We start from the raw sequence: 25,805 nt of genomic DNA, 5'->3' as shown, positions 1-25,805 counted from the left end.
CACTAATCTCTAAGAAAAGAAGAAGAAAAGAACCTAAAAAGTATTGACAACTTTATACTTTGATGCCCTATATTTTTATCTCTAAATAATTATTTCTATGAACTATTTATAGATGTAGAAAACCCTAAATAAAATAACCGAGTCCAAAATAAATTAGAAAACCAAAACCCAAACGGAATTGAATTTCGCGTGAACAATGGTTGTCGCCCAGGAAGTGCGTTCTTCGTTGCCACGTGTCACAACCTCACACTTATGTTTTCTTTGTATTCTTTTGCACGATGGAATATATATAAATAGGCTATAATATTCAATTTAATCCATTAAGCTGTCTACTTTAATTTTCTTTTATAATCTTCCATCTTTAATTCGTTTTAGCTTCAAACTTCTTCAACTTTACACCAATTTACTCCTACAAATAAAATACACTATTTAGCATAATCCATAAATTCATGCTCAAAAAGGGCAAATATAAATAATAAATGAGAGGCAAATAATGATTAAAATATATATTTTTGGCCTCACATCAACACCCCACACTTAAACTTTTGTTCAGCCTCGAGCAAACATTAAATCTCATCTCAAAAAATCATACTAGGAATGTCATCACTTTGATTAATACAAACAATTAGGCCATATACCAATTTCAAAACATCAAGTACACTTCTCACTCATTATGCAAGACATCCAAATAAACAACACACTTCTAACCTCCTAACCTCAAGGAAGGACTTTGAACTCATCAAATTTAAGTTTGCTCACCTACTCTCATCAAAGAAAGCTAATAAAATCACCTATCTATCATGAAACAAGTGCCCTCACAAAAAGAAATAGTCCACACACTCAATTCAAAATATTGAATATAAATTAAGGACCTAACATCAAATAAACAACTCGCACTCAGAAATAAAATTCACATGTATGCACAAAGAACCATAGGCTTGTCCATTATGTACATCTCCACTAATTAAGCATGCTTGAATAGAATCAAATATGACTTTAACGGGTTGTAATGTAGGCTTGAGGTAAGGGAGGATACATTTTGGTAAAATTAGTGACTCATCCTCCCTAATGCACATGTTTTGATTTTCTTGCTGCATTCACAACTTTTTCTTTCCCTTTGGTCCCCCTTTCTACATATTTTTCCAGTTGTACTTAAAGTCTTGCCCTCTCTTTCACTTGAGCCCTTATTTTCTACAGACCCCTTTTTCTCTTTCTTTTTTTTCCACACTTAACAATAGCCACCCTCAACTTATGAATTTCTCACTAGTTAAGGTGCATGTTGTCCTTGTAAGGACCAAGGTCATTATTAAGGTATTCTTCGAATTAGCCACCTTCAACTTAGGCTTTTAACCTTAATCAAAGTGCACAATGTCTTAGGGACCAGGCCAATCAGAGATTTAGGAACTTATGAGGCATCATTCTTCTACCTCTTTTCTTTCTTTACCACAAAACCAAACATTTTCATCCTATCTACTTTCACCATTCTTTTCACTTTTTCATCTCAACATAGTGCATTAAGGATTAGTTTGGGATCAAAACTAACGGTATCAATAAAAGGGATTCGGCTCAATTAAGTAGGTTAGAACAAAATCAAGGCTAAAAGGCTCAATGGGGCTATACTAGGGATATTTTCTCTGAAAAGGCTAAAATTTACAAGACAAATTAAAGAAAGCCTATTATCATCTCCTAAATAAAGCAACACTTTTTATTTCGCTTCAATAACATGCAAGATAAGTTCTAGACTAAGATGCAAAACATGGAATAAACAAAATCTCACCACACATGACACAAGTATCAATCAAGATGGATCAATTCCGCTTCTAAGAGAGACAGGATCATAACAAACTACAAAATAAAATAAGCTATATACAAAGTCACAACCATGAGCTTAGATGTCAAAGAGTCTGTAATTTTTTTATCAATCAAGCATTCACAAGAAAGTACTACTCAAAAAATTTGGCCTAATTAGCAAGTATCACACCACTCAAAAGGGTCTTTTCTTTTCTCTCAAAAAAATTAAAAGAAAATTTATTCCTAAAAAAAAAAGAAAGACACTCAGTTCAAAGGGACTATCCATAGGAAAATAACCGAAAATCAAAGCCAAGGAACTCATCCTAAAAAAATAAAGGACTCAATAAAACAATAATAACTAGGAATTTATTTCTCCACCCCACACTTACAAAGATGTTATGTCCCCAAAGCATCAAATAAAATTTAAAACAAGGGTTAGAAAAACTCCCTGAGGCCTTTAGGCCTAGCTAGTAGCATGTTCTCTCAATTTTCATCAAGGGTCGTCACCCCACACTTAAGCTCAAACGTGCTCCTCAGCTCCAAATTTCGGATACTCAGATTTCTCCAAAACCTGTAAAAACAACACAAAAAAATTAAAAAAATTAAATAAGAAGTTACACTATAAATTGGGTTGCCTCCCAATTAAGAAGTGCCTAATTTAACATCGCGGCACGACACAAGTAAGTTCACCACTTTTCTTTCCACTTTGAACTTATGAATTGTACCCCTAACTTTGCATCAATTTTTCTCCTGATCTCTAGGGGAGGTGGTATAAAAATAAATGAACCAAGTAATATATGTTGCATCTTGCACTTCTTGTCCCTTAAGTGAGGAATGTCGTTTTATCTACGTGGACTAAAAAACTTTAGGATGTAGGGGACTTGTTCCTCATCTGTACACTCATCCATTAGTTCAGATGATATAGAAAAATATTTTGGGTGAAATTCAAGTTGCCTCAACTCCAAAGCAGCATTATTTACAACATTCTCACTTTTGTCCTCTTTCTCAACATCGATATTAAGGAATAAAGTATAGTTGAATGGTTGGAATTCCTCTTTTTGCTCCACAATTGGTTATTGGGCTTTAGACGCCTCAATCTTTTTGTTCAAGTGAGCCTCTAAGTCATGAATATCTGAACCAAATTGATTTATTTCTTGTGTGAGCTCAACTCTTCCTTCAATTAGTTGGATTGTCATGTATGTCAGACCATCACGGATAGACTCTTGAAACTTTAGACGTTGAGTTTGTTCTTGTAGCCAAGATTGGCTCACTATCTTTGTTTCTTCATAACTTTCTCCTTGTTGGGACTCAATCTCTTCCTCTCATTTAGCTAGGACTATAATTTCCAATTGAATATCGTCAACCTTATCAAGTAATTTCATGAAATTTGTGTGCTCTTCCACGCATTCAAATGTTTGTTCCGTAATTTTTTAATTAACTTTGTCAAGCATGTCCGTACATTCCATAAATGAATTCACATGGCGCGCCTCTTGTTTTGTACTCTCCACTTCATCGCCCATCACAAATAACAGAAGAATCATAATAGGGGTTCGGGGGAAGGGAATAAGATTTAGGACAACCATTCCAATGAATATATTGACGACCACATATATGACATATAGGACACTCGATATCCAAGTTGTGTCCATTACAATAATTACAAGGATGTTTATAGGAATACTCATCACCCAACCACGATTTATCTCAATCACCCATATCAATAAGAGTATCAAATTATTCAAAGAAAGAGAAAAAAAAATTAATTGTTTAGAAAAAAACACAATTTTTTTTTAAAAAAAACAAAAAAAATAAATAAAAAGAAAAAGTATAACCTAGAAGAATAGTTAATTTCTAAGTCCCTGGCAGCAGCGCCAAAAACTTGTTGCTTCCAATTGCACACACAAGTGTACATGGTCGCGCAAGTAATATAATGGCTCTTAAAAGAACCAGATTATCAAACCCAAAGGACTTGTCAATTAACTATTTTTACTAAATTATACTGGTCTAATTATTTATTTAAGAGTGGCAAAAAAAAGAATGCAGGAATAAAATAATAAAATTACTTATAGTGATTTGAAAAATTCCAGAGCTGCAACATGCGTTGGACTTCATGTATCGTATCTCAGGCAATGAACTAATTTCGTTTATCAAGTTACTGATTTACAGGGTTAATTGTATGAGTCAGGTCTCTCGACCTCTAGTCGCCTACTCCAATTAGCTGTCTAACTACATCGTTGAGCGGGGATAGCAGGCCTAATTGGCGAGCATTTATATTTCATCATGTTTCGTAACCAAGCAAGTTGTTCGTCCGGGAGTCACTCATGAACACACATCAACTCAATGGAAGATCGAGCTTTCTATATTCTCTAGTCTATCTACCCTCTCCTCTCTCGATTTTAAGAATAAACAATATATTTATCTCTAGATGGCCAGTCAAGAAATACTAAAACAAGAATATAAAAGTAACTTAAACAATAACCAATAATTAATTCAAAAACCTTTAATATTCAACAATCAATCCGTAGCTATAGCCCCAGAACAAGGGCGTTTAGCCACTAATCTCTTAGGAAATAAGAAGAAGAAAAGAACCCTAAAAACTATTGACAACTTTATACTTTGATGCCCTATATTTTTATCTCCAAATAGTTATTTCTATGGACTATTCATAGAATGTAGAAAACTCTAAATAAAATAATTGAGTTCAAAATAAATTGGGAAACCAAAGCCCAAACGGAATTGAATTCCGCGTGAACAGTGGCTGTCGCCAGGAAGTGCGTTCTTCTTTGCCACGTGTCACAGCCTCACACGTATGTTTTCTTTGTATTCTTTTGCACGATGGAATATATATAAATAAAATATAAAATTCAATTTAATCCATTAAGCTGCTTGATTTCCTTCTATAATCTTCCGTCTTTAATTTGCTTTAGCTTCAAACTTCTTCAACTTTACACCAATTTACTCCTACAATTAAAATACACTATTTAGCATAATTCATAAAATCCATGCTCAAAAGGGGCAAATATAAATAATAAATGAGAGACAAAAATTGATTAAAATATATATTTTTGGCCTCACATCAACTGTTACATAGTAATATGGATTTCTGATTTGTGTAACTTTCACATCTTTTTTGGTTTTTCATTTGGTATTTGATATATACATTAGGGTCCTGATTAATATGTATTCACGCCACATAACGCCCATTAAATCTGAATTCATGTCGCGTAAGGCCAAATAAAGGGGGAAACACCAATTTTTTGCACAGTGTCCCCTCCTTGTGATTGATGTTTAATGTTGTCCCCATTTTTTACTTTGTTTGAAATTCCAAGTTGATGATTTTTGTTGTTAAGATCGTATGAGTCTTGATTATTTATGCTTAAATTTTTATTATAAACACTTATTTATTAATTTCCTGGAAGAATCTCAAAACTCCATTGTAATGGTGGCAAAACAGGATTTAAAGATACAAGTTTACCACTAAAATACATTTTACTTAAAAGCATACAAAGAAGTTCAACATATCCTGATGAGCTTCTTGGGCACTCTGCACAGCCTTCTTGTCCTCCACGTTGTATCGCACAGTCCACCCATGGGCAACACCAAGATATATTTTCACAAAGCTGTCCGCCTATTTTTACAGACGGCAACAAAAGAAAAGGGAAGGATAAATCAAGACTCTGTAACACACTCAAAGAAATTCACTGAAGCAGGTATCCACTTATCTCAATACACATCCACCCGATAAACAGGAGTGAACTATTTCACAGATAAGTCGTCTTTCTAAAATTAAGACATTTTTAAACATAGGAATGTTCGCGTACCTCAGGTTTTGATGATAAAATCTCCTCAAACTGCTTAACAAGCTCAGGAGGAGATAGCTGATCTATCTCAGCTCCTAAAATAGCTATTGGTGCCTCCACCTCTGCAAATAGATACATCATCAGCTCCGTTCGGGAGAGGGAAAAAGTTGAGATAAAAAAGGAAACAAGAAGAGTCTTAAAAAAAAATTGATGCGGTTCAATCTACTCATCATAATTCAAAAAAACACTTAATATCAAATACTACTTAAGATGGAGGAATATCTGAAAGAACTTAATAGTTTTTCATATAAGAATGAATCTAGACTTTGAACGATACAACAGCAATATTAGGACTTGGAGTACTAAACATCAAACTGAATCTCCCTGCCTCACACAGAGAGAGAACCAAATCACCAGTATTCTAGTGTCATTGAGACATCCAATGCTTTGTCCAATATTATGCAAGACACTTGTATAAAATCCAGGAGTAAAAAACTACTGGTTCTGGTAAAAAGCAACTGTACCCTTAAAATCATCCACAGAGACAAACGACAGGTGCAATAGCACTGCAGCTTGAATGTTCTCAGACATAGCTAGCTGAACAACCACCTTTGCTGTTAAGAAAACACAAGGTCAGACAACTACAAGAAATTGACTCTATACATCCTAGGCGGGTAAGGGAAGAATAATACTTAAAAGAGAAAGTTGAACAACTTACCACCCCAGCAAAACCCTGCTGCTCCAATTGCAGATATGTTTAATCCAACCAAACATGAGAAAATTGGAAAACATTTTCCGGAAAATGTTTTCCTTCGTACCAAACACACCCTAAGAGAGAAACCCTTGTCAAAACACTTCTTGCAAAAGTGGAAATACTTGTGTAACTTATTCCTTCTAAGAAAACCTTGCAAAGTCAAATTCATCTAAGTTGTCGTTGCTGCGAAAAGCCAAATTTATTGGCTTATTATATTCGGATGCACAATTAAAGAACTACTTATACTCATTAGATGTTAATATTTCTCTGATTCTGTTTAACAGAGTCACAAAGTTGTACTTTGTCGAAATTTTGACTACTTTTGTGACCTTAAGAAGGCCGTTGTAAAGAGTAAGTTCCTTGAGAGGGAAACCAAGTAACTCAATGTTACTACTTTTCTCATGCTTTATGCTGCATCAAAGGTGCAAGATGAATGAACTCTATGCACTCTGCCTCTGCTTTTTCTGCAGTCGTCGAAGACTCTAAGCAATTGTCAAATTTAAAACATCCATGACCAACACAGAACTATTAACAGAAAGAAATAATCTAATAAAAAATGAACAAAATAAGAAATTAATTTCTGAAAACAATACCATGTAGTTGTGACAAGAACATGGCTCATAGCTGCGATAAATAGCTCTAGAAAAAATCCTGTATGAAAAACATTATTTTCACATTAGATGCCTATAGCTAGGTACCTCAAATGATTCACATAAGAGTTTGTTTCCACTTACTTTCACTATGAGGTCAATTATGTCGCTTCCTCCAATAGCTTCGGCTTCTTCCTTAATTTTCAAAGCTGAAGCCTCCAGAGATTTGTTCTTGCACTGAACCAACTTAATCTGTTTCAGTGTTTGAATATCTGCAAAGCCAAGTGGGATCTCCTCGAGCTCGTGACACTTTTTTATAACAAGCCTTTCAAGCAGGGGAAAAGATTCCTCAGAGGCATCCCATCTTGAGATGTTTAAGTACTCCAATTTCAGCAACTTAAGTTTATGGAACGTGACATCTCCAAGACACCACTCTTTTAATTGAATAAAAGTTGGAAGCACTAATTGGAGATACTCCAGACTTGGTAGTCTCCCAATGGTAGAAACTATGTTTTCTATACGAGCCCCCCATAGTACTAACTTTTTTAAATTTGAAGGCAAGTGTAACTTGGATACATTTAACTGGAACGAGTCAATGGAAAGGCGAAGTATTTGAAGCTGGGTAAGACTTTCCAATTGACAAATCTCTACAGAATCTTCATCGCACAAGATACCAATCTCAAGTTCTTGAAGATTAGGACACCTCCGTAATAATACATCGACATTATCATCACCACCAATTTTAATTGCAACTTGCTTTAATATCCTCAAATTTTCCAATTTAGAGGATTCTTCAGAGATCCACTTCTTGTTGTTTTTCAAATCAAAAACAGCATCATTAATCTCAACATGCCTTAATGTTTTCATTTTCCAAAAAATCGGTGGTAACACTGTATGCCTGAATGGACACAGCACAATTAAGGTTTCTATATGGGGAAGATGTGATTCGGGATGAAAATCGAATTTCCTTGCACAAACTGCTAAGTACTTGAGGTGAATTAGTGGTTGCAATGTAGCTGACGACAAACGACCCACTATATGGGAACTCAAATTCAAAACCTTAAGAAGTCTCAATTTACTAAACTGGCTGAATGAATTCCAATTAGAAACTTCACCTTCAATTAGTGTCATTCTTAGTGACCTCAAGTGTTGATGGAAGGGCTTCCGTGTTTTGGATGCAATCTCAGAAAGCTCATTACTGAAACTGAAACTCACTCGACTTTCCTTCCAATCAGAAAGTTTGAAGTTGCTATAATTCCCCTTCACAGCCAACATAAACTTTTCTTCTTTACTCCTCTCCAAGCAGAAGTGAAGTACTATATCATGAACCTGGCAGTATTTGACTTTACCGTTATATCTTCCTCTCTTTGAAACCATTACCACGTTACTGCTAATGAGATCCATCAAGTAACCTTCGGCTGCTTCCTCCAATCTTCCAGATTCAACGTTTTGCACGAAACCTTCCGCAATCCATAAATTTGTCAATTTAGATGCTGAAATGTTGTGGTCCTCTGGAAACATCCCCATGTAAAGAAGGCAAGGCTTTAAATAATCGGGTAAGTTATCATAACTTAAATGCATAGTCTCCCGACTATACTCTTCAGACTCACCAAGATAGGAAAATAGAGCATCTTTAACCTCATTCCACCACGATTCTTCCATCTTCTTTTTTATTATTCCAGCTACCAAGATGACCACTAGGGGCAATCCTTTGCATCTTCTTGCAACTTCTAGACTCACATCGTACAGTTCAGACGGGCAAGATTTCTTTTGAAACACCTTTTTTTGCAACAATTCCCAACTCTCTTTTAGTGTGAGAAATGGAAGGAAATAAGGATTAGTATGGTGCTTGACATACTCACCTACTTTCTCAAGACGAGTTGTCACTACTATTCTACTTCTATTCTCACCATCTGGGAGAGATAATCTTAAGTCATCCCATGCCATACCATCCCACATATCATCCAAGACAATGAAATATCTCTTTCCCAATAATCTTTTCCGCAACATGTCAGCAAGTTCGCCAACCTCATCTACCTTGACCTTGAAACCAGTAACTTGACTGAAAATATCTTGTAATAGCTCTTTCCGATTATATGTTTGGGAAATGATGCACCATGCTCGCACATCAAAATTAGAAACAATGATTTCATTATTATACAACAATCTAGCACAAGTTGTTTTACCTTGGCCACCCATTCCCACAATTGGTATGACATCTAGCTCATTTGTCCCTCGAGTAAGAGAATGAATCATTTTTTCTGCTACTATCCCAAAACCCACTATATCCTCATCATTCATAAAACTATTATGATGTTGATCTGGTATATGCTTAGATGGCTCAACCATAGAGAAGGGTTTAAGAGGAATGTTCTTAAGCCTCATCTCGGTCACCTTCACACTAATATGCTTGATCTCTTTTATGATTGAAGGAAGTGAGCAAAAAATATGCCAAAGACCATTATATTGAACAAGAATAGAATCAATGGCAACTTCAGCTTCATATGCCAAATTGATAGTAGCTCTCAGAATATCTTCATGTTCATGATGCACCTTCTCAACATCTCTGAAAGTGGAATTTAGATATGAGAGCTCTCTCTCTAAAATAACAATATGAGGTTTTATCATGAAATTTAAACCTGATTCAAGTTTCAACATCTCATTCATTTTTCCCACAAGAGAGACCAGAAAGCTCAATCCACCAACAGCGGGAAACTGAGATGGAATGAATTTGAAGGATGTGTAGTACCTCTCCACTTGTGCCTTCAGATTTTCAGTTTTCTCCAATACCTGTATCGTGAAAAGATTTATCTTGCTACTGTCATCTTTGATTATAGAGCTGGGAATAATCTTTTGAATTACACATAGAACATCACCCACAAGAACTCCCGCCTTTTCCAAGATCTCTTTCAACCTCTTACCATCAATAAACCTATTTGGTACATCAGAAAGAAGAACCAATAAGAACTCTATCTCCACATCAATATTTCGAGCATAGACATTATTACAAAAGTTCCCCATCCTTTTGTTTCTGAGATACATCAGCAGATTGTAGAGATGTTTAGAAAATTCTTTTGGTAATTTCTTGTCCTTGAAATTTATTGATTGAGTAAACTTTGAAGCCTTTAGTTCACCATGAAAAATCTTCTTCATTTCCAGCTCCACTAGTGCAATCAAGCAAAACAGATAAGGAGGTCTACTCGAGATATCATCTATTTCATCTTCATCCTCAACTGGACCGAGATAATCATCAACCTCAGCTGAAGCAAAATCATCATCGTCGTTAACCCAAACAGCAAGACAGAACTGTGCCACATCGTTAGCCATGAACTGAATTAGAATCTCCAAACATTCCAGCTTCTCATGGTCAATATAACCTCTTATCTCAGTGGCATATAAGTATCTCAAGAATCTCATTTTCTTTTGAAGGATTTTCACTTGCTTTGAAAATCGATTTTTCTGAAGGATTAGTTTTTCTTCCTTGAAAGAAAGATCAGACCTATCCACGCACTTTGGTACATCATTTAGATTTTTGTCGAGGCAATCCATATATTCCAATAGGTACGAATCATTAAACTCATCATTGTATCTTAAACTAGTATTACCTTCAGTGAGTTCCCGCAACTGTGATACTAGCCTTTTGATATTAAGTTTAATTTGATATTCATTTGGAATTCCACCAAGAATTGACTGAAGCATTTCCGCAATCAATTGGGCCTTCTTTGTGATTTTGACCAAAGAATCAGGCAAAAGAACATGATGGTATTTGAGAAAAGTTGTGAAATATCTTAGCTCCATTTCAAGTGTCTCGATTTGATCAATCTTGACGCTGTTCAGATTGCCTCCACTCATGATCCTTCTTAAGTGATCAAACGTATATTCGATGTCTTTGTGATTCATGATCTTATGTAGAAAATTCCTGAAATTTCACCAACTCTTAGAATATTAAGAACAACATTTTTATTCTATTTTTACTAATATTGTTAGAATTTCAAAATTGAGTTGGATGTAAAGAAGCAGCTGGTCACAACTATTCTGGAGGTAATTTATCGCACATGGATGGCTAGGAATTGGAAGCAATTTAAAAGCATACATGTACATAGAGAGCTTGTTGCAAAACAGATACTAGTATATATACAAGCTAAAAGTTTTATATACCAGTACAAGTCTACTCAGTGGCGAACAGAGGCGGAGCTAGGTGGGGGTTGGTGGGTTTGGACGAACTCACTAGCTTTTCTGTAGATCATGTATTTGTGTTAGAAAATTAAATAAATATCTATGTATATTAACTTGTGAACCCCTAACAAAATTGATTAATAGCTCAGTGGTAAGGAAGGGGTGGTGGAACTTCCTATCACACTACAAAGGGAGCATGTTTTGCACTCCTCATCCTAGCTCCGCCTCTGGTGGCGGACCTAGAAAGGAAGCATGTTTTGCACTCCTAATCCTGGCTCCGTCTCTGGCGGTGGACCTAGAAAGGAAGCATGTTTTGCACTCCTAATACTGGCTCCGTCTCTGGTGGCGGACCTAGAATTTTACACAAGTGGGTTCAATAAAATTACTTCAATCAACAATAATTTGTTAATTTATTTCTCCTTTTTCATTAATTCCTTCTTTTGTTTATTTGCCGGTAGGAGACTTGGTGGATTGGAAAAAAATTTGTTAGCTTCATTCTTATGACTTGGTACTTCAAAAAGAGGTGGATGAACTTGTGTACATATATCCAACAAGAGTGAGTGTCGCTTTCTATATATTTAGTAAGTTCTCAATTCCAACATTTTATATGACAAGTTTATGATCACAAGATTTAAAGGATTAAACACATTTTTAATTTAAGATCACAAGATTTAAAAGTCTTATATCATTCCTTATACTATGTGCCAAGTCAAACTAAGAAACTTAAATTGGGATGGGAGAGTATATAGATTCAGAGGATAAAGATTTCCTTGAAGTATGAAAATAAATTATAAATCAATAGAACTCACCTCAATCTTAACTTATCGAAGCTCCTATTATTCCTCAATAGCTCAGGGATAGATCGATCGATCGATTATTAACTGATTGGTGGTAGATCAAAATTCTATATGGGACAAGGTGTTGTCTAGAGTACAGAGAGATGGGTGAGGAGATTAAACAATAATTCGAGTTGGCAAATGGCACAAACAGACTGGAATGTGTATTTATCTATTAATTAATGGTAGGTAAACAACCATTAGTGCTTATTAATTAATGATAGTGCTTCAATATTCCTATTGATTGCTGTAGTAAAAACGACATCAACTTTATCCTTGTCTTTGAGAATAATTTTTTATTCCATATATATTTAGAAAAGGAAAAATTGTACGACTAAGCAAACATATACTAGTTAATTATTTAACATAGTTGTAGTTTGAAGGAATTACTTTTCGCCACTAACATATAACTATATTAATGCTGCCATGTCCAGAAATTGTATAATTCAGCTCATAATTGTATAAATTCAGAATTTGTATATGCTTACCCTATCTTGTATATAATTATCTTGTTGATACATTTGATTTGTATAAGTTCCGAAAAGTTTCTAAATGTATAAATACATAATTTGTATATACTTACCCTATTTAATTTGTATTATTGGCAAGCAAATTCTACAAACGGACTTATCATGTTTGTATATTAACAAGCGAATTATACTAATGGAAATACCCATAGCAAACAAAACTATAGTCATGGAGCGTAATTAGGCAAATTGTAGCTAAGGAGGCTTATTAAATTTAAGGGAAAAGGGTCAAAAATACCCCTCAACTTTAGTTTATTAGTTGACTATATCCCTGCCGTTAAAACAAAGTTATTTATACCCTCACCGTTACTAATTTCACCATTTATACCCCTCAATTGACGGAAAGCCCCAAATCAAACAAAATTGACCCGATTTCTTAAAAAATGACTCATACCCCATTTTAAACCCATGTCCGACCCATCAATCTATCTTAAATCCAAAATAATTTAACCCATTTTCCTTACCCTTTAGCCACCATTTCTACGGGTTTTTTTATTCTTCCTTTTAATTTTTTTTTCTCCAAATTCCAGCAAAAAGCGAAGATCATCACTGCCTCTTCTCATGACTGCAAAAAGCAGTCATCTTTGTGAGAAGCACATATACCTACCTCACCAATTTTCCTTACAAAGTTAAATTCTTACAATAGTGAATAAAGATACTTACACTAAAATGATGGAAAAAGAAATAGTGTGTAGGTGTGTGCATTAAAAGGAATCGGAGAGTTTGGAAAAGAAAATTAGACGGGAGAATGGGGTATGCAGATGTTTCTGCAAATGGGCAGGGTCTTTGGGGAAGACAATACAGGGGATGGGGGTTGTGAATTTTCTTTTAGGTTTAATTTTTTTGTTGTAATTATTTGGGTAAAATTCATGTCTTTGATTCTCTCCAACTGTCTGCTTCGAGCTTCGGCGACGATGGTTAGCTTCGGAATGGCCATGGCCGACCACTATGCCGCTCTCTTTTTTCTCTTTCCTCCATTAATAGAGTCATCATAGTCATCTAAAAGTGCTCAGATCTGATCGGTTTTTGTGTTTTACGTGCTGCCGGAGCAATGTCTTTGAAGTCACGCCACATCTCCCTCTCTTCCCTGTTGATGTTAAATCCGATCAACAAATTTATTGCTCCGGCAAAATTTTATTTTTTCTCATAAAATTTATTGACTAGTTGTTTTCGTTTTTATTTTCTACTATTTCTTGGTTGCTGCATTGTTGATAAAGAAAAAATAAAGTTCAAATGAAGAACAAATGAAGTATCATGACAGAATTGGGGAAACACAATTGGAGAATTACATGACAGTAGCTCCAAATGATTATTTTTTTTGAGAATGGGTATAGAAAATGGGTTAAATTATTTTGGGTTTAAGATAGATAGATGGGTCGGGCATGGGTTTAAAATGGAGAATGGGTCATTTTTAAGAAATCGGGTTAATTTTGTTTGATTTGGGGCTTTCCGTTAATTGAGGGGTATAAATGGTGAAACTAATAACGGCAAGGGTATAAATAACTTTGTTTTAATGGTAGGGGTATAATCAACTAATAAACTAAAGTTGAGGGGTATTTTTGACCCTTTTCTATTTGTGAAATTTCCTACATCTAGGGTGTGTTTGGTGTGAAGGAAAATGCTTTTCATGGAAAATGTTTTCTTGGAAAACAAGTGGATTTCTAACTTGTTTTCTCATGTTTGGTTGGTGAGTAGAAAATATTTTCTAGAAAATATATTTTAAATGTTTGATTAGTGAATGAAAAATATTTTTCAGAAAATATCTTTTATTTTTGGCTTGAGACTAAAAAATACTCTTCAGAAAAATAATTTATGATCCGAAAATTAACCCCGATAATTTATCTAGGACCCGACCTTGATACTCAAACTAGGACAAGACCCGGATGATCGTTCCAAAATCCGATCCTGAGATTTGACCCAGGACCTGACCCAGACTTTCAACCCACGAAATTTTTTTTCAAAAACAATTATTTTAAAAAAATTGACGGGGTCCCATGGGGGAGGGGGATAGGGGTGGAGTTGGCGTTAAAAGTGAAAAAGTTTTAAATTTGAAATATTTCTAAAAACAATTTTTTCTTAAAATTTTTTTTGATGGGAATGGCCTACGTGGGGGGTGGAGGGGGGTTAAGGGCATAGGGGTAGGGGGTGGTGTAAAAAAGAAAAAAAATAAATTTAAAATATTTTTCAAAAATAATTTTTTTTTAAATATTGACGGAGGTGGCCTGTGTGGAGGGGGGTGGCGTAAATTATTATTATTTTTTAAATTTGAAATATTTCCCAAAAATAATTTTTTCTTTAAATAAAATTAATGGGAATCGGTTGGGTGGAGTACGGGATATGGGTAGGGTAAGAAAAAAAATTAAAGGATGAAGTAGAGATTTGGAAAAATATTTTCCTTAAATTTGAGGAAAATGGTTGATTTTAAAAACATTTTCCAAACATTTAAAGCCAACCAAACATGAGAAAATTGGAAATGTATACCAAACACACCCTTAATGTGGAAAAAATAGCCAGATGCCCCATCAACATATTGTCTGATTCTCAATTACACGTCAATACTTCATGGGGTCCTATTACCCCCTTGAAGTATTTTAAATAGAGATATTGACACCCTTAGATGGTGATGTGGCATAACAAGTGTATTCACTTTCCTATTGGCAAGTGTGAGGCAAATAAGCAAGTCAAAATTAATTAATTTGACAACTGTCACTTCTTAATTAGACTAGAAGTGGGTGGCCCGTGCCAGCATGGGCCCAACATTTCAAGTGAGGTACATATATGAAGATGGCATATTAAGTATATAACAACTGTGGCACAACCAAAATTATATATTAGGTGTTGGAGCCAAGTTCTATAATATAGGTATGTACATTTTATTTACATAGGCAAAAGGAAAGCGATCTGTTATGGATATGCTTGCTGCAGTGATAGAAAATGGCTTCAACTATATTGCAAAACATAGGTGGCATGGTTTTTCACTGATAAAATAATTAAAATACACCTGTTAGTTCAAGTTTTAAAAGTAGGAAGTAGCAGTTCTGAAAAGGTAAAATGACATAGTTTTATGCAGAAGTTTATATACCTTGCTATAGTGTTTTGGAGGGGGAGTTTTGGGCTCTGGAGCATGCCTGCGATGGGAAGTGGCTTCTTCCTTGTCTTTTTCAGTTTTCCTTTTGCTGCTTCCAGTGTCCATTGGAGCTGGTGATGATGGTGCACTGATGATGTTTTCTTTTTCCGCATACGACAAGATAATTAATTTTGTAGGAGTTCCATCCATAGTTTTAGCAAATGACTTTTTCACTTGAATGGTGAATGTCTTTCCAGTTAATTGTCTTGTCACATTTGCAAGAGGCAACATTTGTTTCTAGGGGAGGCGTTTGAATTTTGATGGATGAGGAAAGATTAGTTAACAATAGGCATTTTTATTGTATTTATTTTAATTAGCCATAATATATACCTTTGTGCAGCGAATGTCATAGATCTCTTCTGAAGTGAGATGCAACATTGTTTCAGCAGCTTGGTCTACGATTAGTGATGTTGCTGAACCACTGTTGTTTGTGATGGTGATGTCAGATTGGCATCTGTTGTAAGAGTAGATAAGAGGATGATTTAAAGCTGATAGTGGGCAAGTAAAGCATATAAAAATGCATTTAGGTGGAAAGGCAAAAAGAGGAATTTAGAGTGCAGATAAACTTCTATAGTAAGTGAAAAATAGAATTCAATGGTTTAGAAATAGATGACATTTGTCTGCAGGTTAGTCATGATAATAAACGGGGATATAATAAGAGAAAATTATGTTTTTTTTTTATTGAACATGCACTGTTTGAAGTTTTGTTAAAGATACCTTAGTGATTGTTGTACCTTGGAATAAGATTTGCGGAACAGCGGCAAGTTGCACAATAGAATCTCCTCCGTGAATGAAGCCTAGTAAAGATTTGTTTGCATGTTGAACAGGCTAAAATATAGAATTGTTGATTTTCATCCAATAGTGAAAATTCAACTTTGTACGAAAACTATCTGTCCTGGAAGATTGTGGGAATGTGTGAAGAAACATACAACATGATGATCTGTGGAATTTGCATTTGTTCTTACCGGAAGATGTTGATGTGCATTGGCAATTGATATGATCTCATCTTCAAAAGGAATAAGCTGAAGAGAACCTGTTGAAGTTATACTCTTTTTGGTGTATGCGATCAGCAATTGTTCATTTGATGTGGCCCAAGGAATATAAATTTAAACAAGTAAATGTCAGTTTATGGATATGCACATGTATTTCTTGGTAGTTAATTTTTGTGGAAGCAAATACCATTTTCTGAGTGCAGCAACCTGTGGGTATGGAGGATTGATTTGAATTGTTGTGGGAACCTGCTTGTTAATCCTGTATATTGGAATGGTTGAATGTAAGTTAAGCGCTTTGATATTTGTAAGAATATGATATTAGTGTGTGCGTTTACCTGCATATGATTTCGATTTTGCAATTTTTCTAGCGAGGATGATTGGATATTGATGAAGTTGTTCTGCAATATTTATTCCAACATGATCAATGAAGCTTTCCCAAAGTGTAAGCTTTTTGGGTTTCTTCCTGGGGAAAAAAAATAAAAAAAGATTGCAGGTGTTGTATTGCAGGAGAATTGGGAGAACGTAACCATAATACAACCATAGTGCAAAATGAAAGAGCTCATAAATGACATTAACCGAAAGAAAGACAGTTTTTATCTATTTAGCTAAGGAGCAAACTTATATATGAGCTGGCAGAGAGATCATTTTGTATGCAATCAACCTAAAGTTAAGTTTTTTTCAAATAGTTACTTTAGAAATGTAATTCAAATAGTTTTTTAAGCCTGAAGATTGTTTTTTTTCCCAACAATTACTTTACAAATGCAACTCAAATCAATTTTTTTCAGCCTAAAGATTAGTTTTTTTTCAACAACTTAGTTAATGAATTTAACTTAAATTAACAGTTTGATGCCTGAGAAGTGTGGAGAATAAAAAGGAAAAAGGCAGAAAAACTTGTCGTGGTGCTCTAATAGAAAGAGAAGAGAGCTACTCTTCATCTTACAATAGAGGGGAAAAAATATATTAAAAGTTGATGCCATTACAGTTGGAGATGTCAGGACATGGAGAATTCAAAGTAGTCTTTCATTCAAGCTTATCTTCTGTATTGTTCATTCAAATGTAAAAAGGTTTGATTAAGAGTGGTGTTTCTTTTAGAAGAGCCGTCAGGATCAATTTGTAAGGCAGTTAATTTGTTATAAAAGTTTCAAAAGAAGAACAGAAAAACTGAAAATGATAATAAATGTATACTTACTAATTATCCATTATAATTAATTCTTGAATTCTAGATCCATTAGCTGCACATGTTGGTAAGGCGACGTTAACCACAATGGCAAGGACATCTTGGAGAAAAGTAGTGTATAAATTATAAAAGAGTTTAGGTTGTTAGAGAATTATAGTTAATGAGAAGTATAAGTTGTTGAATTTTGTAATACCAAATTCTAATCCTTCAGGTTGATGGTGGAAGATGTCGAACATTGTAAGAGTAAGGCGTGTTGGTGGTGGCAGTGAACCTTCTGGTGGGTCAACTTCTTCTATTGGTTCAATGAGAGTGCCTTTGTCAATTGTCCAAAGGAAAGTGTTGATTGGAATTCCATATGCATGGTTTGATTCGGTAACACTTGCAACTAATATCAAATAGGTGTGGTATGGAATAAACAATTCAGCATAACTCTTTATATCGTTGCCATACATAATTCCTTGGACTTGTGTTTCCTATGGAAAATAGAAAATATAATTGAGTCAGTTAAATCTCACATATTATATTATTTTGTGGCGAGCAAAATTGTGTTTAATTTAAAATTTGTAAGGTTTTTTTTTAGTTGCACAAGTTGAATTTTTTCCAAGTATAAAGCATGGTTATTTCCAAAATTTAAATTTTCAAGTTTTAACTTCAAAATGCATGTACGCAACAATGAATATAGCTTAAAGATGCATAAAAGGGACATGCTACACATTGGACAAATGTCGTCTGAAGATAGTGAATGTATGACACATAATAAAATTTCTGGGAAGGGGCGGTAGCAGGCCGAATTGTTGCAGATAAAGAAAGGGACTATTGCTGTATTCTGATGATTAATCATCACAACACTATTATTGAACTTTATTTGTTTGCAAGTACAAATAAGTGTGAACAAACATAATATTCATTGAGGCTAACACTATTGAGCAAAAATACTACATAAATGGGTAAGCTATACAAACCAATTGTTGGTTTCTACGTAAATACCATTTAAATTACTTGGGGAACAGAGGTAAATCATTCAAAATTAGGTGAATTTTGCTGAGAATCTGCAGCAATAAATGAAAATGACAGAAGAGATAACTAAGAGCAGAAGGACTGTTAGTATTGTCTGCAGGAATAATGACAGGATTCTACTTGAATTGTATTTTCATTTTGTCTGCAGACAATGATTTTTGACAACTAATAGAGCTTATGTTTGCTTTACTCATGAAAAAGTGAGTGAGCTAAATAGGAAATAACAGATCTATAAAAGAAGAGCATGAGAAGACCAATGGAGAATGACAAATGTCTTAGGCATGGATAAATGTAACTGCGAAGCTAATTTAAGTGAGGATTGAGTTGTAGATAAAGAAGATTAAGGAAAATGTAAGTGGATGTGATGAAAGCAATGTCGTACCTCTTCATCTTGAAGAATCATGAGTTGATACTTATTGGTTTTTTGCAGGTTATCTCTAGGTCGGCCCTTATCAATGACTTGCACCTTAACTGTCCATTCTTTAGTTTCGCTGGTAACGGCATTTATGGTTAATCTTTTTGCCATGAGATGATCTGCAATTATAGTATTGTGATGTTGTTAGTGCATAATAACAATATGAGCAAATAGAATATAGATAGTAACAGAGTTGCATAACATAATATAAAATGATTGAAAGGTAAAATTGTCAAAGAAAATAAGGGGAGTTTTTTACCGTAAATTGCAGCAGTATGAATTTAGAGAAAAGCTTTTGCAATAATTTCGTCATAAACTATATTATGTGTACAACAATCATTTTTATCCTCAACTGTTGGCGGTCATATTAATACTTTAACACACTTAGAACTTTTAGCTCTTGATAATGCAACATATAGTTGTCCATGAGAAAAAACAGGTTCTCTCAGATAAATTCCAACAAAATCTAGTGTTTGACCTTGAGCTTTGTTAATAGTCATAGCGTAGCATAAGCATATTGGAAATTGTGTTCTCTTAAACTGAAAGGGTATCTTTTCATCCTGTGATGTTAATAGTGGTATTATAGGAATAAATACATGAGTATCTTTGAAATCACCATTAGAAATTGTGGCACTGATAATATGTGATTTAAAGTCATTGCATGTTAATCGTGTTCCATTACACAAACCCACCGAAGGATTTAGATTTCTTAGTAATATAATTGGACAATGTTTTTTTAAACATAATTTGTAAGGAGGCAATCCTGGAGGGTTTAAAGTATGCATAAAGTTTTCATATTCACTTTGGTTGTTAGAATAGTGCGGGAAGTAATGAAAGAAATATTTGAAGCAGATGTATATAGATTGGGATAAACAACTTTGAATAAACTATTTAAGGAATCTTTTTCATCAGTAAAAGGAATAATAAAAGAACGCGGAATTTCAATTTTTCCCTGGCTATTTAGTTTTTCTTTTCCATGGCCAATTCTCATCAAATATTGGCAGAAGGCAGGATCTATTTTTGCTCGCATATTTTCGGACAATTGTAGTTTTACAAGTTCATTCCAAATTTTAGAGCAAAGTAAGCTTACAGAAACAAAATCTTCTCTTTTACCACCACGAACAACAGGCAGAGTTTGCCTAAAATCGCCACTAAATACAACAACTTTTTCACCAAATAAAATATTTGTTTCCATCAAATCTTTGAGAAGCAAGTCTAGTGCCTCAATCATTTCCTTTTTTGCCATTGAAATTGTTGGGTATGTAGCAAGAGTAATGGGAAATGGAGGGAAGATGAAAAAAGAGAGGAACTTGAAAAGTTGGGAACTTGAAGAGTTGAGAACTGGAAAAGTCCTCTTATGCTTTATTGAAAAGGCATTTGTCCCTCATCAGTGGTGGAAAGAAAAATAGGAGAGTTTAAATATAGAAACACTCCTATTAATTGTTAAAAAGGGTTGGAAAGAGGGACCCCCCCTCGCGCCGTCGTCGTCGTCGCTCGCTCGGCTCGGCTTTGTCTTTGGCTTTGGCTTTGGAAAATGATCGATCGAGAGATTATATTTTGGACAAATTTTGTTTTAATTATTTTAATTAATTATTTAATTAATTATTTAATTAATTATTTAATTAATTATTTAATTAATTATTTAATTAATTATTTAATTAATTATTTAATTAATTATTTAATTAATTATTTAATTAATTATTTAATTAATTATTTAATTAATTATTTAATTAATTATTTAATTAATTATTTAATTAATTATTTAATTAATTATTTAATTAATTATTTAATTAATTATTTAATTAATTATTTAATTAATTATTTAATTAATTATTTAATTAATTGTTGAGTGGTTCGCTGACACCAGAGTTTTGGGTATCAATACACTGGTGATTGAGATCATTCTATCCTGGGAGGACATATTCCAAATCAAACCTCGGATACTAGAGGGGAATAATTTCCTTAAGGGGACACTGTGCATTCAGTAGGCTTGATCTTCTTCTGATTCTGTTTTTCCAGATTGTGGTACGTTTTTACAGATTTTAGTTTTGTCAATTAATTTATGTTCATCTATTCTTACTGGTTTATTAAACTTTGGCTACTTCGTGTTTCTGCAAAGTTTATTAAAATCAGTAATTCTGGTTTTTTAAACACATATTGCTAACAGAAATTTCATCTCATACTATTAATTTTGTATCTCGAATTAAAGACGCTAATGAACTTTGTTTACTTATATTGCAACTAAAATTTCCATCAATTTCTATAGGCAATTTAAAATGGGAATGTGTTGTTCGACCTCCTGGAAGAAGCAAGGTTGCAACACCGGAACTTGTTGTTGCTAAAGCAACAAATCCTCAATGTCTCACAGTAGCTAGCAACACACGATACAAAAAAGGTTTACCGGTTCCACCTAGGCCATCAATAAAGAAAGCCCCTAGTTTATTGGAAAAAACTCTATTCAGAATTGTATTGTAGGCTATTTGTTGGCCTCTATTTAATTGCCTTTGTAATAGCAAATCTTTTTCACTAACAATTATATTTCTTTCGGAAAGTACATCTTTAGCCATTGCAGAAACTTTTATGATTTCTGGAATTAGCTCAAATTCATTAATATCACGACCCATTGAATAAAGAATATCATTAATATGATTTAGTACTTTATAACGAACTTCTTTTGAAGATAGACCTGGGTATTTGTTGAAATCTTCAGACATTGAATTTTCAAATTTTTTCCATAACTCTTTAGGATTATTTGGATTACAGTAAGCTAGCAACACACCAAATAAATGTCTTAAGCTAGATGGCATTTGATAAGTTGCCACTTCAGACATACATTCTGTTAAATTGTTGTCACAAAGTAACAATCCTCTTCTCTTCTGATTCTTTGAATGTAGTAAAATATTCTCCATTGAAAGTGAGCAAATCTTGATATGATTTAGGTGCTCTTACATTCATTAAAAGCAACCTAAGATAATATCTTTCTCCCTCAGTTGGGTGACAGGTTACGATACGACCAATCACATTTCTTTGTTTGCGACATGTCCACATTCTGTATGAAGTTGACCATACAAAAAATTCTGGAAATTCTCTATATAATAAATTTAAAGTGATAGCTTATTTATTGACTTTGTTCATTGCAAAAAATTCAGTTAACATAGTTTTTTTATCATAGGATTATTTATAACTTTATCAATATTGTCTGTGCTTTTTAAAAGATACAAGTTGTTGTCCATCAAGATGAAGTTGAAGATGGTATACACATGGGTTCATTTCACTAATAGGGAAAGCATATATACATCATGTAGCTTCAGGTGGGGATACCCATCTAGCTGATTGATATTTTTTTATTTCATCAATTTTTATATTTGTGTTATCGGGGTGTAAATTAAATGCATTTTATCGTGTCCTTTGCATATATACTTATAAATATATTATACAATTTTAATGTCAGAACAAATCTCAACATTTATATGACAATTGAATTTGCAGAGCAGATAAGGATTGTAAGGAACCACCCATGAGTTATCAAGAAGATGACTTCCAATTTTTATAGATTGTCCTGTATTTCGCCTTCTATAGATTGGATATGAACTTTTGCCTTTAGATGTTTGTGCACAAAAGTTTTTTGGATATTTGAATTTGCAATAACCCTTTTTTTTCATACAAGGACATGTTGGGTTTAATGGACCACAGGGACCATGTATCATGTGTAAATGAACAAGTTCAAATAAATAAGAATTTCTTTTGGGATCTGGTAGCTCAACGCAAGCAAATTGATCATATGCTTCAGGCGTTAATATTTTGTATTTTTCTTCAAGTATAATAAGAAAATGAGCATGAGGAAGACCTCGCTTTTGAAATTCTATTGTGTACATATATGCAGCAACTTTACCAAATATATGTGCGGTCAATTTTTTTTTTAATTCCTCTAACTTTGCTCGAAATACTCTACAAATTAGATCATGTCTATTTTGTGCTTGATCAGTTGGCAGTAGATTTTCTTTAATTTCAGGCCAAGAGGAATTACAAGTCATAGTTAAAAACAGATCAGGCTTTCCGAAACGCTGAACTAAAGTCATAGCATCCATGTATCAACGGCGCATATTTCTAGGACCACCAGTAAAACTGAGAGGTATTATTCTATTTCTACCTACTTGGGAAGCATCTCTTTCACCACGGCGTAGAACATCCAGAAACCCTCCTAATACATCAGTTTTGATGAAGTCTTGGTTAAAATAATTAAAATCAAGTCTTTGAGTTTCGATTTTGATCCATTCATCTACTACATATTGTTGAAATAATCTACCTGAATGCAGAATTATGCTTTCATCATCTCTCATTTGAAGTTTAGCAATAATATTCACGACAAGAAACAGTTTCTCTTTTTTATTTACCTTTTTGCATAATTTCATCTTCTAAATTTAAATATCCATCAATCGAGGCCATATTTTTAACATTGGTTAGTTGTTCATTTTTACAGTGTGCTTGTGTAGCCGAATGAGCAGTTAGAGGTTTTATTTTTTTAATACCACAGTGCCAACCATTTTCACCATAAGGGAACAATAATGGATATTGTAATGAATCATAACATCCATAATAATAATGTACTAATTGACTTCTATCATTCTTAGTATATATTCTGATATGAGGTGTGGAAACATGGTTGTTAATATTTTGTTCTAACCATATTCCTGCAACCTCTGATGTAGTTGGTAAGTTATATATACGTTGATTTAGACCAACATCAGATTTAAGAGCAATATAGAAATCAGATAGCTGTGGAATATTTATTAATGATTTTAAAAATATAGAATATGGATTAACTTGTAATATTTCCATTAAAGTTTCGGCAATTTGTTGATTTAGTTTATCAGAACATGCCATTCGGTTTTTCAATTCATTCTCACTGTCAAAATAGTCTAGCTAAAGATTTTTTATTCTTTCACCACTTGGTATTAGATCATCTATAAAATGGTACATCCTACCCTGAACTCTAAATGTATAAATGCATTTATTTCTATTCGATAAATCTTTATCGTAGTTTACTCAAAGAGATGTAAATGCAAACATGTTGTTGTAGGTTCTTATATAAGTTCGGAAAAGCTTTGATTTCTCGTTATTTTGTAGGTAAAGATTTTGCAAGTCTGATGGAAGTTGGTGAGAAATTAGTTTAATAGCACCTTTGCCGCAACAGAAACCCACTGATTCATATTCAAATCTTTTTGCACCACAAAAATTACATTTTGGAACAGGTTTCAACATATGGTAATTTATGGATGTTTGTGCCATTATTGTGTTTTCATTACACTGTTCATCAGCAGTTGATGTTGAGCCTGTCATGTACATGTATTTAGCATACATCTATATAATATTTTTCTAAAGAAATATCAATATAATTTTCTGACCTAATTCAAATTGATATAAGCAATCTTGTCGCTGAATAGGATGTTGTTCAGCAGAATATAGCTGCTTGAGGAGGCAGCAGCGAAATCTTGGCTGCTCAATCCAGTTTTATTGGTTTGGGTTCTAGGCAAGACAATTGCTTTTTTGGCAGGGCGCTTCACTTTATATAAGTCATGACGTCTAGATTTTTTACTGCCCTCTGCTTTGTCAGAGTTTGGATCTATTTGTTTTTTTTTATTCGACATTTCAATAGTGTCTTTCTATCAGTTATTAATAATCACATGGAATAATAAATATATCAGCAAGAAGTATTCATATTATAAAGTTGTAAATGCACGTAATACTGACATAAATTTAGTTTTGGCAGGGAAAGCATTACCTTGTAGGTAGAAGCCTATACAACCACACGAACACAAAGCGAGAAAGAAGAAGCTGCATTACAAAAAGGGCAGACCAACAGAAGGAGATCAAACTATTAGCTACCAATGGCAAAAGTGAATATATAGACTTTGTACAATAATTAAAAACAAAGTTTTTTCCCAAGCAGCAACATAAAGCTGGTGAGAGTTGATGCAAACCTATTGGAACATTCAATGAATCATGTAACATCACTGCGTTTCATCCTATTGCCACAAAAGTCTCATTTTTAAAATCTAGGTGTATGAGCCGTCCCTCTCGGAGTTGTTTCCAAATCGCAGGTCCTATTGATTATCAATGCTTTCGCTATCCACGTAAGGTAGTTAGAAATTTGTGCATATGATCGTTCTGCTTTCAAGCAAACTCCATTGTGAAGGGTTTTTCCGCATTTGAGCAGGCATAAATCTTATGTGTTTTATGTTTAACCATATATGCTTTTTGGATAAAATAAATTAGTGAAATTTTTTCCTTCCATAGCAACTCAACTTGCACTTTGATCTGGCTATTTAAAGTTGAGCGAAGGCATAATTTTAGCTAAATGAGCTCTCTAAACTATTAAAAGTGGGTTTTCATAGACAAAAAGAAGATAACAAAAGTTGCTTGCTCAACTAAGTTTTATTGGTTTGGGATTATTTGGGGACAACAAAATGAAAGCCCTAAAGTCTGATTCAGCTATAATTTCAAGAGCTTTGAAGCTCCAAAATTAGCAGGCCTCAAATAAAATCAAACAAGGTTGAAATCCCAAATACATTATTCGATATAGCACATAAATCAACCAGGCAA

The 25,805-nt window shown here is 33.9% G+C and overlaps 3 protein-coding genes and 1 long non-coding RNA gene across 5 annotated transcripts; all 4 read right to left on the bottom strand.

The window, feature by feature from the left end:
* Positions 1–5,261: 5,261 nt before the first annotated feature.
* Positions 5,262–6,902, bottom strand: LOC102584104 (uncharacterized AIM2 family protein C30D10.14-like). 2 transcript variants are annotated; one of them, XM_006355820.2, is made up of 4 exons: positions 6,310–6,892; positions 6,116–6,205; positions 5,613–5,713; positions 5,262–5,419 (listed from the first exon to the last, which is right to left on the bottom strand). In XM_006355820.2, exons 1-4 carry the CDS (start codon positions 6,512–6,514, stop codon positions 5,285–5,287), a joined length of 531 nt encoding a protein of 176 aa, XP_006355882.2. In that variant the 5' UTR covers positions 6,515–6,892; the 3' UTR covers positions 5,262–5,284. The 2 variants fall into 2 exon arrangements, with proteins under 2 accessions (XP_006355882.2, XP_015168045.1); XM_015312559.1 differs by lacking the exon at positions 6,116–6,205 and having other exon boundaries at positions 6,310–6,902.
* A 36-nt stretch (positions 6,903–6,938) lies between these two features.
* Positions 6,939–12,103, bottom strand: LOC102583767 (putative late blight resistance protein homolog R1A-3). The gene is made up of 3 exons (XM_006355819.2): positions 11,921–12,103; positions 7,080–10,854; positions 6,939–6,996 (listed from the first exon to the last, which is right to left on the bottom strand). Exons 2-3 carry the CDS (start codon positions 10,833–10,835, stop codon positions 6,985–6,987), a joined length of 3,768 nt encoding a protein of 1,255 aa, XP_006355881.1. The 5' UTR covers positions 10,836–10,854; positions 11,921–12,103; the 3' UTR covers positions 6,939–6,984.
* A 3,179-nt stretch (positions 12,104–15,282) lies between these two features.
* Positions 15,283–16,823, bottom strand: LOC102583434 (uncharacterized). The gene is made up of 4 exons (XR_001474489.1): positions 16,567–16,823; positions 16,336–16,496; positions 15,932–16,055; positions 15,283–15,838 (listed from the first exon to the last, which is right to left on the bottom strand). It is a non-coding gene; the product is annotated as an uncharacterized lncRNA (long non-coding RNA).
* Positions 16,824–17,913: 1,090 nt separating this feature from the next.
* On the bottom strand, positions 17,914–25,034 carry LOC107062198 (uncharacterized). The gene is made up of 3 exons (XM_015312561.1): positions 24,985–25,034; positions 19,170–19,321; positions 17,914–18,243 (listed from the first exon to the last, which is right to left on the bottom strand). Exons 2-3 carry the CDS (start codon positions 19,311–19,313, stop codon positions 17,914–17,916), a joined length of 474 nt encoding a protein of 157 aa, XP_015168047.1. The 5' UTR covers positions 19,314–19,321; positions 24,985–25,034.
* Positions 25,035–25,805: the final 771 nt, after the last annotated feature.

Source organism: Solanum tuberosum, unplaced genomic scaffold (genome assembly GCF_000226075.1).
Source record: "Solanum tuberosum cultivar DM 1-3 516 R44 unplaced genomic scaffold, SolTub_3.0 scf00207, whole genome shotgun sequence".
NCBI classification, from domain to species: Eukaryota; Viridiplantae; Streptophyta; class Magnoliopsida; order Solanales; family Solanaceae; genus Solanum; species Solanum tuberosum.
The sequence above is the reverse complement of the archived record's forward strand: the minus strand, read 5'-3'. Positions and strand labels throughout refer to the sequence as shown.

Excerpts from the sequence above, each read along its gene's own strand:
- LOC102584104 (XM_006355820.2), bottom strand. The coding sequence starts at position 6,514 with ATGAATTTGACTTTGCAAGGTTTTCTTAGAAGGAATAAGTTACACAAG. Across the intron at positions 5,714-6,115 it reads CTCTGTGGATGATTTTAAGG|AGGTGGAGGCACCAATAGCT; the intron begins GTACAGTTGCTT and ends ATCTATTTGCAG. Across the intron at positions 5,420-5,612 it reads TTTTATCATCAAAACCTGAG|GCGGACAGCTTTGTGAAAAT; the intron begins GTACGCGAACAT and ends CTGTAAAAATAG.
- LOC102583767 (XM_006355819.2), bottom strand. The coding sequence starts at position 10,835 with ATGAATCACAAAGACATCGAATATACGTTTGATCACTTAAGAAGGATC.
- LOC107062198 (XM_015312561.1), bottom strand. The coding sequence starts at position 19,313 with ATGGCAAAAAGATTAACCATAAATGCCGTTACCAGCGAAACTAAAGAA. Across the intron at positions 18,244-19,169 it reads TGATTCTTCAAGATGAAGAG|GAAACACAAGTCCAAGGAAT; the intron begins GTACGACATTGC and ends TATTTTCCATAG.